Source organism: Saccopteryx leptura, chromosome 9, assembly GCF_036850995.1.
Source record: "Saccopteryx leptura isolate mSacLep1 chromosome 9, mSacLep1_pri_phased_curated, whole genome shotgun sequence".
NCBI lineage: Eukaryota > Metazoa > Chordata > Mammalia > Chiroptera > Emballonuridae > Saccopteryx > Saccopteryx leptura.
In genome coordinates, this window is record NC_089511.1 from 51,369,827 (window position 1) to 51,384,298 (window position 14,472).

The 14,472-nt window shown below is 39.6% G+C and overlaps 2 protein-coding genes across 4 annotated transcripts in view; one reads left to right on the plus strand and one right to left on the minus strand.

Moving 5' to 3' along the window:
* PRKG1 (protein kinase cGMP-dependent 1) overlaps window positions 1-14,472 on the plus strand; it is a 1,422,417-nt gene that overhangs the window by 756,926 nt on the left and 651,019 nt on the right. The window lies entirely within an intron of this gene.
* CSTF2T (cleavage stimulation factor subunit 2 tau variant) lies at window positions 4,277-8,169 on the minus strand. Of its 2 annotated transcripts, XM_066348731.1 has the most exons (2): window positions 6,542-8,169; window positions 4,277-6,496 (listed from the first exon to the last, which is right to left on the minus strand). In XM_066348731.1, the coding sequence occupies exons 1-2, from the start codon at window positions 8,091-8,093 to the stop codon at window positions 6,030-6,032; spliced, it is 2,019 nt and encodes a 672-aa protein (XP_066204828.1). In that variant the 5' UTR covers window positions 8,094-8,169; the 3' UTR covers window positions 4,277-6,029. The 2 variants fall into 2 exon arrangements, with proteins under 2 accessions (XP_066204828.1, XP_066204827.1); XM_066348730.1 differs by having other exon boundaries at window positions 4,277-8,169.

A 14,472-nucleotide genomic window follows, 5' to 3' on the forward strand; every position in this document is an offset into this window, starting at 1 on the left:
TACTGCCTAACCAGGTGGTGGTACAGTGGACAGAGATTCGGACTGGGACGCAGAGGATCCAGGTTCGAAACCCCAAGGTCACGGGCTTGAGCATAGGCTCATCTGGTTTGAGCAAGGCTCACCAGCTTGAGCCCAAGGTCACTGGCTTGAGCAAGGGGTTACTCGGTCTGCCGTAGCCCCCTGGTCAAGGCACATATGAGAAAGCAATCAATGAACAACTAAGGCATCACAATGAAGAGTTGATGCTTCTCATTTCTCTCCCTTCCTGTCTGTCTGTCCCTGTCTGTCCCTCTGTCTCTCTTTCACAAAAAACAAACAAACAAACCAAAACATGTCATACCTTTACTTTGTTATGGATTTTTTTTGGTTTGTTGATTTTGCAGAAAAATACTGCTAAACCAGTTGCTCAATTGTTTTTCTAGTTCCCATTTGTCAAAATTTCAATTGAATCTAATAGCTGAGTTTTTATACAGAGGTTGTAAATCAAACCTAATATAAGACATAGGGAGAGGCTTAGCCTGTGACTAATTGGAGAATATATGCTAAACCTAAAAAATTCAAATTCAAAATTTTGGGGAAACTTGGGCTCATTAAACAAACTGTATCTGTACGCTTCATTGATCCATAGGCCACAGATTTGGGGTTCATTATCCAAAGATATTTAAAGCTTCTGCAGAACAAAACTGACAAAATTGACATGGGGGGATGGGGGATTATGTGATTTTAGAGATTTTGACAATGTAATTTCTGTTTCTTAAAATAGATGAGGATCTTTTGCTCTGCTTCATTAAGTATAAAAAGATGAAATCGTATTGAATATAGGCTTACCTAAAGATAGGAAATATATTCTATGAATATACTGTGTCTTGCAATGTTCTTAGTCCTTCTTAGTTATGTTGCCATATTATGTGAACAAGAATGATATTTGGGACATAAAATAGAGTTTTAGGCATGTTAATGCACCAAGCAAGTCCTATACAGAAGGACCTTGGGTTGCAACAGTCTCAACATACATTTCAAGCTTAGAATGCTCACTTCCAAAAAACTTTTAAAAACTTGAAACGTGAGTGTTTTGGCTTATGGTGTTAGCATTGTACTTATGGACTGTGTGGGTGAACTAGTTTGGTTGTGCGTGGCGGAAGAATACGCAGTACAGTGTACAGTACAGGATATTTATGTCCTTTCTCTGTGGCTTAGTTGCATTTTTATGTTCTAGATTGTGATTTTATAACTGTGTTAGGATAGGTAAGTGACTTAGGCTAGGATGTGTTACGACTTACACCAAATTCAAGTTACATCACTGTCGTAGGAACGGAACTGTGCCATAACCCAAGGACCCCTTTATAGGCCTTTCTATTACATCATTAACTCAAATATACAATTTTTGATGTCTCATTTTAAATGTTATTAAAGTGAACCTTTAAGATAAAGGATCAAGGACTAAATTTTAGCAGGTTTATCTTTTTCTGTGGGATGTCCAGGGTTAAATAGATTCTTAAGTTCAAATTGCTTCATGTTCAGGCAGCAAGGTGAGGTAGTGTAACAACATAAGGCTTACGGGTCCTTACAAATGGCCCACAGATGTTCAGTAATTTATTGGAGATTAATACTCTAATAAGACATCATCTAATAATGATGAAAATAATTTGGGGGTGGGGCACATTGCTGATTTCATTTCTTGATGCCCAGAAGATTATCCATTCTATTTCTGTGATAGACAACACTTAAGGTGAATAGATACACTTCTTTTAAATTGACCTATTAAAATTTTTTCATGTTTATTTTATTTAGAGAGAGAAAGGGAGAGAGCGGGAGACAGGAACATCTGTTCCTGTAATGTGCCCTGTCCAGCAACCTCTGTGCTTCAGAACAATGCTTAACCAACTGAGCTATTCAGCGAGGGTTTAACTGACCAATTTCTTTAAATGACCACTTGTGACAATGAATTTGATTTTAAATGTCTGCAGATTTTATATATACAGAGTCATGTGATTGAGAATGTGACATATTTTATTCAAACCCCTTCATAAAATTTACTCACCTTTGGGACTTAAATCAACTCCTGGTTGTAATGAGTTATCATTAATCAGAATATCATTTCTTTTTATAGGTACATATTTTGCTATTTTATGTATTTAATGAACACCAGGCTTGTTATTTTTGACATTGCTATCTCAGTGTCACTTTTGATACAATACATGCCCTTTACTGATGTAAATTATATACCTCGGTAGAAAAATATCATGAAGAAACACGCTAGTTTACATCTCATGGGAAAAGGAATTAGTAATATGAATAATCGCAAAGTGGATTATTCCTATGGAAGGAATACTATTTCAGAATGCATAAAAACAAATTAAAATATTTTAAAATTTGATTAAGATTTGAAATATATATATGAAATATATTAGGACATAGTAACATAGTACAAAATACCAGTATCATATATTATACTATGGATAATATTTAATATTAAAATTATACTTTTATTTAAATATATTAATTTCCTTAAAATAAATAATTCTCGACTACCGAGCATTCTTGACAAGAAACTGATGAGAAAAGCACCAACAGAAGTCTATCTAGAGATTAGCTGACAATACAGCAGTGAGCTGATATATTGTTTTATGAGAAGACTGTGAGATATAACTGATAATTCAGTTTCTCTGCCAATCAGTTCTTGCACATAATAGACCTCATTAGACCTAAGAAAAAGGCCTGACAGATCATAGAAAATTAGGTTCCATGTGCTTAGTTAGTTTCATCACAGTACGAAAAACAAAAGCTTTGCAAGCTGTGCTTTGGGGTCTTTCGTTTATCACCCCACCCCCGCTTTTCTACCACTAGAATTCTGAAAACCGTAGTTGTAAAGTCATATACTATACAATCTCATTTGAAATCGACTACCTTCACCAGAGATTCACAATGGCTTATAACTTACAGAATATTCCCAAATCAGAAGTCCTGAGACAAGGATATCAGCAGACATTAAAACACATGTTAAACAATAATACAAGAGGGGAAGTATTAAGGGTGGGCACTGATTAAATCTGATCACTCGCTATTCCTAAGAAACATGTATAGCCTGAGACATTTGCAAATCAGTCTCACCATACTACCTTCAACTGTTATAAATATGTGATTTCATTTGTAGCCTATCCATATTTGGGAAAATGCAGGATTCCAGGGGTAGTTAGAAACCATTATGTAGTAAAACACATAGTAGTAGCAGACATACATTTCTTGAATTCTTCACTATTAAAATGAAATAAGGCTCTATGCTCACTACATCAATACTGCAGCAGTGAGACAGTGAATTGGAAGAACTTATTTTATTAGGTTTACTTGCTTCTATTATCTATAGTATTTCTAGTTTACTTTCTAATACAAATAGTTGTTAGAGCTCATTTGGACTGTGTGCAATCTAAATCCTTTTGAGGAAATTGATGTGATCCTAATGAGATCTCCACCCCCACCCCCAGCCCCACTCCAAGAATCTGATAATGTTTTGTTATTCCTTCCCACCTGTGATTTTTGCTGCAGTGAATGCAGAAATGAGTGACAGTCTATGGTAAGAATTCCTGGCCTATTAGAAGTGGGAATGAGGGGTAGAGGTAAAAGTAAACAGTGTAGCCTGACAAGCCAGTGGTACAGTGGATAGAGCGTCAGACTGGGACACAGAGGACCCAGGTTCGAAACCCCAAGGTCACCAGTTTGAGCGCAGGCTAATCTGGTTTGAGCAAAGCTCACCAGCTGAGATAAAGGTTGCTAGCTTGAGCAAGGGGTCACTTGGTCTGCCGTAAACCCCCCACCCCCACACCCCCGTCAAGGCACACATGAAAAAGCAATCAATTAGCAACTAAGGTACCGCAACAAAGAATTGATGCTTCTCATTTCCCTTCCTTCCTGTCTGTCCCCATCTGTCCCTCTGTCACACACAAAAAAAGTAAAGTGTATTGGAAAAGTGCTGTCAATAGTGAATATACCTATAATGTGATCCTGGAATACAGATCCTGGGGTCTGTGCAGAACATAAACAAAAGGAACCTAATATCTGAGTATCCACCAAGATGCTGCTACTGATACCATAGAGTAACATGACTTTATAGTTATTTTAATTGTGGAAATATGCAGATAATAAATTTTAAAAAGACATTCCCATCCGTTCCTGCAATTTTTTCGTTCTTCTTCATTTAAAAAAAAAAAGTATTCAGGCCCTGTGAATCTCCCAAGAACAGATCACTTGAATAATGCATTCATTAAAAGTAAACACCAGATATTATGCATTCTTTTTATTAACTTTGCATTAAACAATGCAGATATTTTACTACAACGAAGAGCATAACATTTAATGGTTTTCATTTCACGTCTTTCAATGAAAGCTTTGGGGAAAAGCAACTATAATTTTAAAGTACTAAAACCAACTCTGTGAATGAATAAATATTATCCAGAACTATGACACATGTAAAGAGTTATCCCCTCCAGCTAAGGGAAGCACACAGGAAACATGGGAAAACAGAATGAACAATAAAAATAGGAGTAAAACAGGTAGCTAGCAACGGCAGCACAGGGATGAAAACTCTGTAGTGAATTACCCACTTAAGATGTAAAAACCTTTCAAAATGAAAATAATTCAATTTCCAAATCTCAGTTCTTTCCTCATTACATTTCCCCCTCTGTAACTAGATGTTAATTTTTTTTCCTCCAGAGTAAAATCAACTGGTTATTTGGATGTTTATGCTTCCGTTAATTAACATTTTTAATGTCCACATCCTTAAGGCTTGCAAATAAATTAGATAGAAGCTCTGCAGGAAATGTGATAAGCCCCACCTTTCTGATTTTTAACTGTCTCAATGGTATGTATAGTAGAACTAAATGGCTCTATGACTTATAATATGAGTAATAATCAACTGAGTAGAGAATTTAGGCTACAAGAATCTACCAACCTACCTGGGCTTCAATTATTCTGGTAAGACAGTGATGGACAAAGATTTTGATATAAGAAAACACAAAAAGGTATGTTAAATGTCACGAGACAGTGATTGCGGTTGACCAGATGGGTATCATCTGTATATGAAAGCTAGTTACCAAGAAGCAGAGCTTACCTTTACTATTTATGAAAAACCCAATGCAGTGTATAATTTATCCAGCTAAACTGGTTCCTATACACTGATTTTAGGAAAGGATGGGAGAGAATAACTCAGGTTCAGATGTAAGACTTAAAGACTACTGAGAAATAGAAAGGTACAGAGAGATATATACTGAGTCTCAGCAGCACAAACTTAAGTAGCCAGGTTGACCCTAGAACTGTCCCAATAAAACCATTATGTTAAGGGGCAGGCCAGAATATCGCTGGCCTCTGAAGGGTGTGAAAAATGAAACACAATACCATACCATAGGCATTCCTTGATTTTTTAGGTAGCACAGCTATAGAAAAAACAATTCCAATACCATAAATTTAGATTTATCCTGTTAATTCCTTAACATTTCAAAATACTTACAAAACACTGAAACAATGTTTAGCCTAACACTACATTCTATTGCCCCCATAATAAGACTTCATATTTTAAATGAATTACCAAAGAATATATCTTATAATTTGGAGGTAAATGATTTTATTTTCGTATACAACCCAAAATCTTAAGCTATCTTGGTACATCACCATTTTAACAGGTCATCTCTTAGTCTTTGTACAGATTTCACATCGTTTTACTCAGTATTTTTTTAAAGAAGTTAACATATTGTAGACACTTTTAATATTGCTGCACATTCTTTGTAATCTTATTTAGTGTAATACCATTTTCAGTTATTTTTGTTGTCTAGGTACAATGAATTAAAGTGAACAGACCCATACCCTTCTCCCTCTCCCCCCTCCCAATTAGTAATAACAGGCAAAAAAAAAAAAAAAAAAAAAAAAGAAACCACACTAATCATTCAACTATAGGGATGCAGAGGTCAACTTTTTGCACCCATTCTTCATGCTACAAAAAAATCTTTCTGGGATCACTGCCACGTATTTTCTAAAATCTTTCAAGAAGCTCCAGTAGATTTCTGGATTTGCTCCTTTAAAATCAGGATACTCTGCCTTTGCTCAGGAGGGAGCATGGCAATTTGATCTGCAGTCAGTTGAAGAACCTGCATGATCAAAGCTGCCTTTTCTTGATCCTGTGGAGTTACTTGGCTTTGCCCAGGGCTAAAACTGCTAGGCTGGCCTCCACCTTGCTTGCCAGCTCCCTGCATACCTGCTCCCTGCATGCTCGCCCCCTGCATGCCTGCTCCCTGCATGCCCGCCCCCTGCATGCCTGCTCCCTGCATGCTCGCCCCCTGTATGCCTGCTCCCTGCATGCCCGCCCCCTGTATGCCTGCTCCCTGCATGCCCGCCCCCTGTATGCCTGCTCCCTGCATGCCCGCCCCCTGTATGCCTGCTCCTTGCATGCCTGCACCTTGCATGCCCGCCCCCTGTATACCTGCTCCTTGCATGCCCGCCCCCTGCATGCCTGCACCTTGCATGCCCGCCCCCTGTATGCCTGCACCTTGCATGCCTGCTCCTTGCATGCCTGCCCCCTGCATGACAGCTCCAGGATTCCCTACTCCTGAAATGCTTGGGACCTGCCTGGGTCCCTGAGGACCACCTGCCCCCATATTAATAGGACCAGGGCCCTGGATTCCACTGGTCATAGGGCCTCTGGAAGTGGGGCCAGGGCCCCGTATCTCCATTCCTCTTCCATCCATGCCTCTTGCTTCCATTCCTCTGGTTTCCATCACACAGGTCTCCATTCCTCTTCTCTCCATCACTCGTGTCTCTAAGACCTCCGTTTCCATGGCTCGGGTCTCCATCCCCCGAGAGTCTCTACCACCTCTACCATCCAGAGGTAGAACCCTTTGATCTATCATGGGTCCTCTGGGCTCTCCAATTAGCATTCTCGGATCTGCTATTGGCCCTCCCCTCATCTCATGTGAGGAAGGGCCACGGCTGTCATGACCAGGGGCATGGTGCATGGGAGGACCCTGATGAGGTGGCCCAAGATAGGCTCTGGGCTCTACTTCTCCAGTGACTGAAAGCAAAGTCCCTCCACGTGGGTCATTTGGAGCATCTCCTAACAGTCCTCGAGGAGGTAGTCCACCAGCAGCCATGGGTCCACGAGGCATAGGAGCTCTAGGATCCGACATCTGCACCTGTCCTCGCTCTAAAGGCATTGGACCAACCCCTGGCATTCCAACTTGGGGCTGCATAGGTCCACCGGGAGTTAAGGAACCAGGACCAGGTCCAGCAACAGCAGCTGGCATGGGCCCCGGGGCCGGAATTCCACCCTGGATAGGCGTCTGCATCAAAGGAGGAATGTCTTTCACAGGTCTTCTCGTCAAATGCTGCGGCTGAGAAGCTGGAGGATTCTGTTGGTTCAGCAAAACGTTAGGTCCTGGGCAGAGCCCAGGGCCAGGGCCAGGGCCAGGGCCAGAAACGGGGCCAGAGACAGCCTGAGATTTGCCTGGAATCAGTGGCGTAACATGTATCTTGCGGTGCAGAATTTTCAGCGCAATCTCTGGATCCATGATCCTCATCACTACTTGGGCCTGCAAGAGCGCATAAGCCAGCTGAGGGTTTTGAAGTAACATGTTTCGAGCTTCCTGGTGGCTGTTTTGCACACACAGCTTCATTTGCTTCATCAGCTCAAACATCTGCTCTGGGGGGAGACTGGCGACCGCTCTGGTAATCGACTCAGGGGCATCCTCCGGATCGATGGGGTCCCCATAGGGTGAGTCAATGATGGGCGCCGCAGGCCCCAGGCTCTTTAACTCCTCCTTGTTCTTTTCGCTGGCAGCATTGTCCACCCGCAGCGCTCTGCCACTGAACTCCCGCCCATTCAGGTTCCGCATGGCACTGAGCGCGGTCTCCTGGTCTTGGTACTCGCAGAAGCCATAACCCTTAGGTTTTCCCGTCTCTCTATCGTACACCAGCCGGAAACTGACAACAGAACCAACCTCCGAAAAAATGTCCTTGAGCTGCTCCTCAGTTGCCTCATACGGAATGTTCCCCACGAACACGGAACGCAGTGATCGATCCATGGCCGGGTCTCTCACCGCCAAACTCGACATGATTCCGGCAGCGCACACAGCGACAAGCGGATCGTTCAGAGTCGTCCTCCTCGGAGTCTCACTTCCGCTGAACAACGGAAGCTGATCTCAAATTCCGGGCAGGAACCTCTGAAACCCGCTTAAGTAGTTCCGCCTATCCGCAAATTCTGCACTTCTAAGTTCCACTAAATTAGCTAATGGTTTCTGTCCCTCGTTCTCTGTGATTCTTCCAGTTAGCTCCTTCTTACCTAGAGCAGTAATTCCTTTCCGGTCTCTCATTCTGCGACATTTCTGGTGCGGCACCATCACCCGGCAGGAAAAGCTTGGTGCGCATTAACCACAGTAAAGATGGCCGCATAGACTTCACCGTGGTAACAAGGAGAGGCCGTCCTTCCCAACCCCGCACCCTGACGTCACGGGTGTTTTTGTTTTAGTTTCCCTGGGCGGGAAACTGGGAAACCGCCATTCCAAAGCTGGTTAAGGCAGCTTGTTCTTCATTCTGAAAAAAATACTTGTATAGACCGGTTTCTACTTGTAAAATATATAAAACTGTAGTCGTTTCAAAGCAGATTTTCGATTTTCTCTTTAAAATACGAAAGCAATAGCTGCGTTTTAGGAATATATTTTTGGAAAATACCTAGAAACACAAGCCGAGTGTGCCAGCTCCATCCCCGCCCCCATCTTGTCTGGTAGGGTAACCGCTGTTGATGGGTGGCTCGCTCTTCCTAGTTTTTCTCTGTGTACGCAGGCAGCAGTCCAGCTATTCATAATATTTCTTTTGTTCTTTAATTAACCGATATTAATATTAACGATTAGCATTTATGGCTGCAGTGTGGATTAAATTTATTTAACCATTCTTATATTGCAGGCATTTATATTGGTTCTGATTGATGCAATAATTTCACCACCTCAGCTATGAAGCAAAGAGCAAATTGTAGTTATTTCTATTCTGCTGCAAGTTTTGATGGCAGGAGTGGAGTATGGGTTTTTTTTTCCCTGGTTAACAGGTTGACAGTAGACCTGAGCCTTGGAAGGTGCTCTGTAATTTGCTGAGCAGCCAGTAAATGGCAAAACCTGACTTTTTACCCAGATATGAGCTGTCACAGCTCCAGAGCTGTGTTGCCCCATATGGTAGACACTAGTTCCTGTAGCTATTGAGTTCTTCCAGTGTGGTTAGTTTGATTGAGAAATTGAACTTTTAGTTTTATTTATTTTATTAATATAAACTGATATTTAGTTAGGCTGCCAGAAAACTTTTAGTATGTTTGAAACAACTTGGATATAGTATTTATTTTTGCAATGATTAATTTTATTCAATCTAAATAAAAATCAAGTATTTACTGTTAAAATTTAGCATTCTAATTGAGATGTGCTATATATCTAAAATACATGAAAGATTTTGAGACTATAAAAAATGTAAGATCTCATTAATTTTAATTTTTTACATGTCGAAGTGATATTTTTGATATGTAAGGTTAAAGAAAATATGATTTAACTTTAATATCACTCATTTCATTTTCTGTTTTAAAATGTGGCTACTTGGGGAAAAAATGAAATTTACATATATAGATTATATGTTCATGGATTTCACTGCTTCAGAGCCTGAGTCCTAACTCCTAAATAATCATTTTAGACTACATATGCCTTTTAAAGGGATTATAAAACTTCTTAGGTTTTATCAAAAATTGTGTTATGTATCTTGGATCTGTATCATAGTTTAATGTATAGATCTGAAATAACAATAATAATAAGACAAAGCCTCCATTTACCTTAAAATGTTTTAATTGTTCTTTAAAACAACTTGGACATAGTTATTACTCAAGGCACATGGTAACCGATATCTGCAAGTGGTAAAGTGTATTTATATCACTTAATAAAATCTTGCTGCTCGGTCAAAAGAAATAGACTAATGCATGTTGGTCATGTTTTCCTCCCTGATCCTTTCACTGGAGGTGGGGCGAGGGTGCAGGGAGTCGAGAAAGATCTCATTTGGGAAAACTAAAAATAGTTCCATTTGTCTTTTTTCCGTACCATCTCTTTACAGAGAGAAAACATTGTTTTTTTCACACACTTTGTAAAGGACAAGTTAGACTTATGTGTGTAATTGTATGTTAAATGTAGTAATCATGAGGATGGTATTAGAATAATAAAGTTTTTAAAAGATTATACAGCTTCCCAGGCAGTTTCTTTACTGCTGCTGCATCGACACCAGGGGCCTCAGAACCACCTGGAGCCGTGGCTTATAGCTAGGTTTCTTCACCTTACCTGTCCATTTCTAATTCTGTATTGCTGAGGTGAGAATGCAGAATTTGCATTTCTGGCAAGTTTACAGGTTATACACCACTTTAAGAATCACTGATCTAAGAGAAAAAAAAAAAAGAAAAGAAAATTAAAAAAGAATCATTGATCTAGCCCTAACTGGATATCTTGGTTAGTTAGAGCATTGTCCCAATACAAAAAGGTTACTAGTTCGATCCTGGTCAGGGCACACACAGGAACAGATCCATATTTCTATCTTTCTCTTTCTCTCTAAAAAAATCAATAAGTAAATTAAAATAAAAAACATTTTAAAAAGAAAAGACTCATTGATCCAAACAGAGACTTGAAGTTTACCTTTTTTTTTTTTTTCTATTTGTATCAGGCCAAACTAAAATTAGTATACTCTGTTAAAAAGTATGAGATATGAGTGGTCTTTTTTAAAATTTTTTTTAAGTGAAAGGAGGGGAGATAGACTCCCGCATGTGCCTTGATCAGGATCCACCTGGCAACCCCAGTATGGGGCTGATGCTTAAATCAACTGAGCTATCCTCAGTGCCCAGGGCCAAGGATCGAACCAATCGAGCCATTGGCTGCAAGAGGAGAAGAGGGTGAGAAGTGGGAGAGGGAGGGGTAGAGAAGCAGATGGTCGCTTCTCATGTGTGCCCTGACCAGGGATTAAACCTGGGATGTCTGCACATTGGGCTGACGTTCTATCCACTGAGCCAGCTGACAAGGGCCAAGCGAGATATGGGTGGTCTTAAAAATATTATTAATATTTTAATGCTGACTTAGCACAGCTAGTACATGCTGATTCTATACCGAAGATACTCTGGGGACATACAAAAAGGGAGAAACCATGAGTATAAGACTGTTTTGGTCATTGGTCTTCCATGTTCTCTTTAGACCCCCTATTTGAAACTATAGTAGAATTGTTTGATATGGCTCCCATCGTAGAGAACCAGTGTGACCCAGCAAATAGCTCAATGCTTGGGACACATAAACTATTACTTATTATTAACTGAGTGGCCCAGAATTCCCAAGAGCTTTTAGGAACCCATGTTCATTTCCTGCTACCAGCACAGATTTACCCTGGCAGAACTTCCATGTTAGAGTGCTTTCTTTGTTCACCTAATGTTTAAACTTTAAATATTTGTAGCGTGACATACACTCTAAAGGAAAACATACATAGCTGCTTGTACACTACATTCTTTCAATAAACCAAAGTATCAACTATATTAAGAATGATTTTTAAACAAACACATCAGGGCATTTGGCCAATTGGGGGTTGTCCTTCGAACTAATCATCTTCAGAAACTGTAAACTTGTAGGTTTCCATTGTTAAAAATGATTTTTAAACTCCTACTCTGAAATTATTTTAGGACTCATTTATAACTCATACCAGAGAATTGGAGTACTAACTCACGTCATTCTTGTTTTCAACAAAGAACAGAGTTATGCAACTAAATTACCTAGTTTTCTGACCAGACTTGGCCAAAATATTATATTAAATATTTCCAAATATCAAATCCTATATCAGATTATAAAGATTTTGCAGGCTTCAAGGGTATTAAAAAAGATTTATCATAGAATAATGAACAAGTTCCAAAGAGAAGTACTAAAAATATTTTTAGTTATGACAGGCTTTTTTGAAATGGGACCTTCAAGGGATAGATCAAAATATACTCCATGAAGTTTTCCTTTATCTCCCTTCTCTTTTCTCTAAATCAGAAGTTTGTCTTCTTTTGAAAAAAAAAAACCAAAACATTCCTTACATGTGCTTTTCTAATGAGATTTACTCCTCTAGCTTTTAGTAGAATTGTGATCTTTCTTGTGGACTATAACATCATTCAAGGAAAGAGCTGGATTCCCCTTTGTTAATTAACAAAGTGCCTTATATTTATTCTCTTATTCCATGAATATTTATCCTACGTACTGGCACTACAGCAGTGAAAAAGACTGACATTCCACTAGAACATAGGTTTGCTCCTGAACCAGTAGTATGAGCATCACCAAGAAACTTATTAGAAATACAAAATTCAGAGCCATACTCCAAACCTACTGCACAAGAAACTCTTGGGTAGAAGGGTAGTGGTGGTGGTGTTTGTGTGCATGCATTGGTATGTGCGTACTGTAATTTATTTTAACAAGTTTCCCAGTTGATTCTGATGCAGCCTAACATTTGAGAACCACTGAACTAAAGGGAGACAATCAGGATAGATAGGTAGGTAGGTAGGTAGTAGGTAGGTAGGTAGGTAGGTAGATAGATACTTTGTCTTCTTCACCACCATATCCTTAGCATCTGGGATAAAGCTTAGTACAGGTTAGTGCTCATATGTTGAGTGAATGATCGGAAGTGACATTAGGGTTAGCTAATCCATAAACCATTTCACAGGAGGAAATCTGTGCATTAAAAAACATGCTCTAAATCAAAATGAGGATGTGCTGACAGAACCCTTGTCATTTTATTCCTAGGTCAGCGATAGTTGTTCTGTGTTACTATTTGGTAAACAAATATGAAGTATTAACAATAGAAGACAGTGGTAAGGCTAGATCATCAAGGACATCTGATGAGGCTGGGATTTAAGGGATAGGTTATAATCTGGTATGTGTAAAGCTAAAATGAGCAGAATAAACCAAAAGCTAGAAATAGCCAAGGCATGAAATTGGAACCTGATATTTTTAATGCCCTCAGAGAAAACCAGTAGAGAGTTAGTGAGTAGTGTGATCAAAGGTTGTCTTTGGAACAAATGAAAAAAAGGTTTTGAAGATCAGATTCATGAATGTAAACTTGTTGCGATAGTAAGTAGGCTTTCTTCCATCTTTCTCAAACATGAACCTAGAATAATAACGGCAGAGGTCTAAGAACACCAGTCTCATACATACCTTTGAAATGATACCTTTTGCACTTGGACTATTCTTAATTTATTATAATTAGTATTTAAATTATGACAGTTTATACATTTAACTTCATCTATAATACGGCCTCATTCTCATTCCTCACACTCCCCTCATATATTCTACTTTGGCTAAATGGTACCGCTCATTTTTCATGTTTCATATATACATGATTTGTGCTCTCAACCACCTTGCTTTTGCTCATATTATTTTTGATAGAGATTTTTTTCTTTTGTGTTTTTTTTTTCCCATCACCCCCCCTCCAGTGTATAAATTCTTCTGACCTTCAATGCTCGCTTCAAAGACTTTCCTTTTAAAGCAAAGTATTATTGACTTGGCATCCATTATCTTTTGTTGTATTAGAGGTACCAATAAATATTCTTGTGTCAATATTTAACCCATATATCTGAATTTTATTTTTCATATTGCTAAGTCCAGTGCCTTTTATATTAGAAGCACTCAGTAAATATTTTTAAATTAATATAAAATCATCCTATTCCAGATTACATATGTTAACTAAATGATAATTTAATATTTTCAGCTTATAAAACACTTTCCTTTGGATTCCCATATTTGGTCTTTTTTTTTTTTTTTTGTATTTTTCTGAAGCTGGAAACGGGAAGAGACAGTCAGACAGACTCCCGCATGCGCCCGACCGGGATCCACCCGGCACGCCCACCAGGGGCCACGCTCTGCCCACCAGGGGGCGATGCTCTGCCCCTCCGGGGGTTCGCTCTGCAGCGACCAGAGCCACTCTAGTGCCTGGGGCAGAGGCCGAGGAGCAATCCCCAGCGCCCGGGCCATCATTTGCTCCAGTGGAGCCTCAGCTGCGGGAGGGGAAGAGAGAGACAGAGAGGAAGGAGGGGGGGTGGAGAAGCAAATGGGCGCTTCTCCTGTGTGCCCTGGCCGGGAATCGAACCCGGGTACCCCGCACGCCAGGCTGACGCTTTACCGCTGAGCCAACTGGCCAGGGCCCCATATTTGGTCTTGATAACAATCCTGTGAGGTACATACCATTGAATCCTAATTTTAAAAATGTGGAAACTTAGAAAATTGTTATCTAGAACTTTACCTAACTTACTCAAAATACAGATAATATTTATAAAAACTCTGAGCACTTAATAGATGGCCCTCTCATAAATGCTTTATAAAATATTTTGTTTAATACTTTCAACAACACTTCTGGGATAGGCATAGTGTCTAAATTTATAGCTAAAGAAATACAGAGGCACAGATATGTTAACTA

Excerpts from the sequence above, each read along its gene's own strand:
- CSTF2T (XM_066348730.1), bottom strand. The coding sequence starts at position 8,093 with ATGTCGAGTTTGGCGGTGAGAGACCCGGCCATGGATCGATCACTGCGT.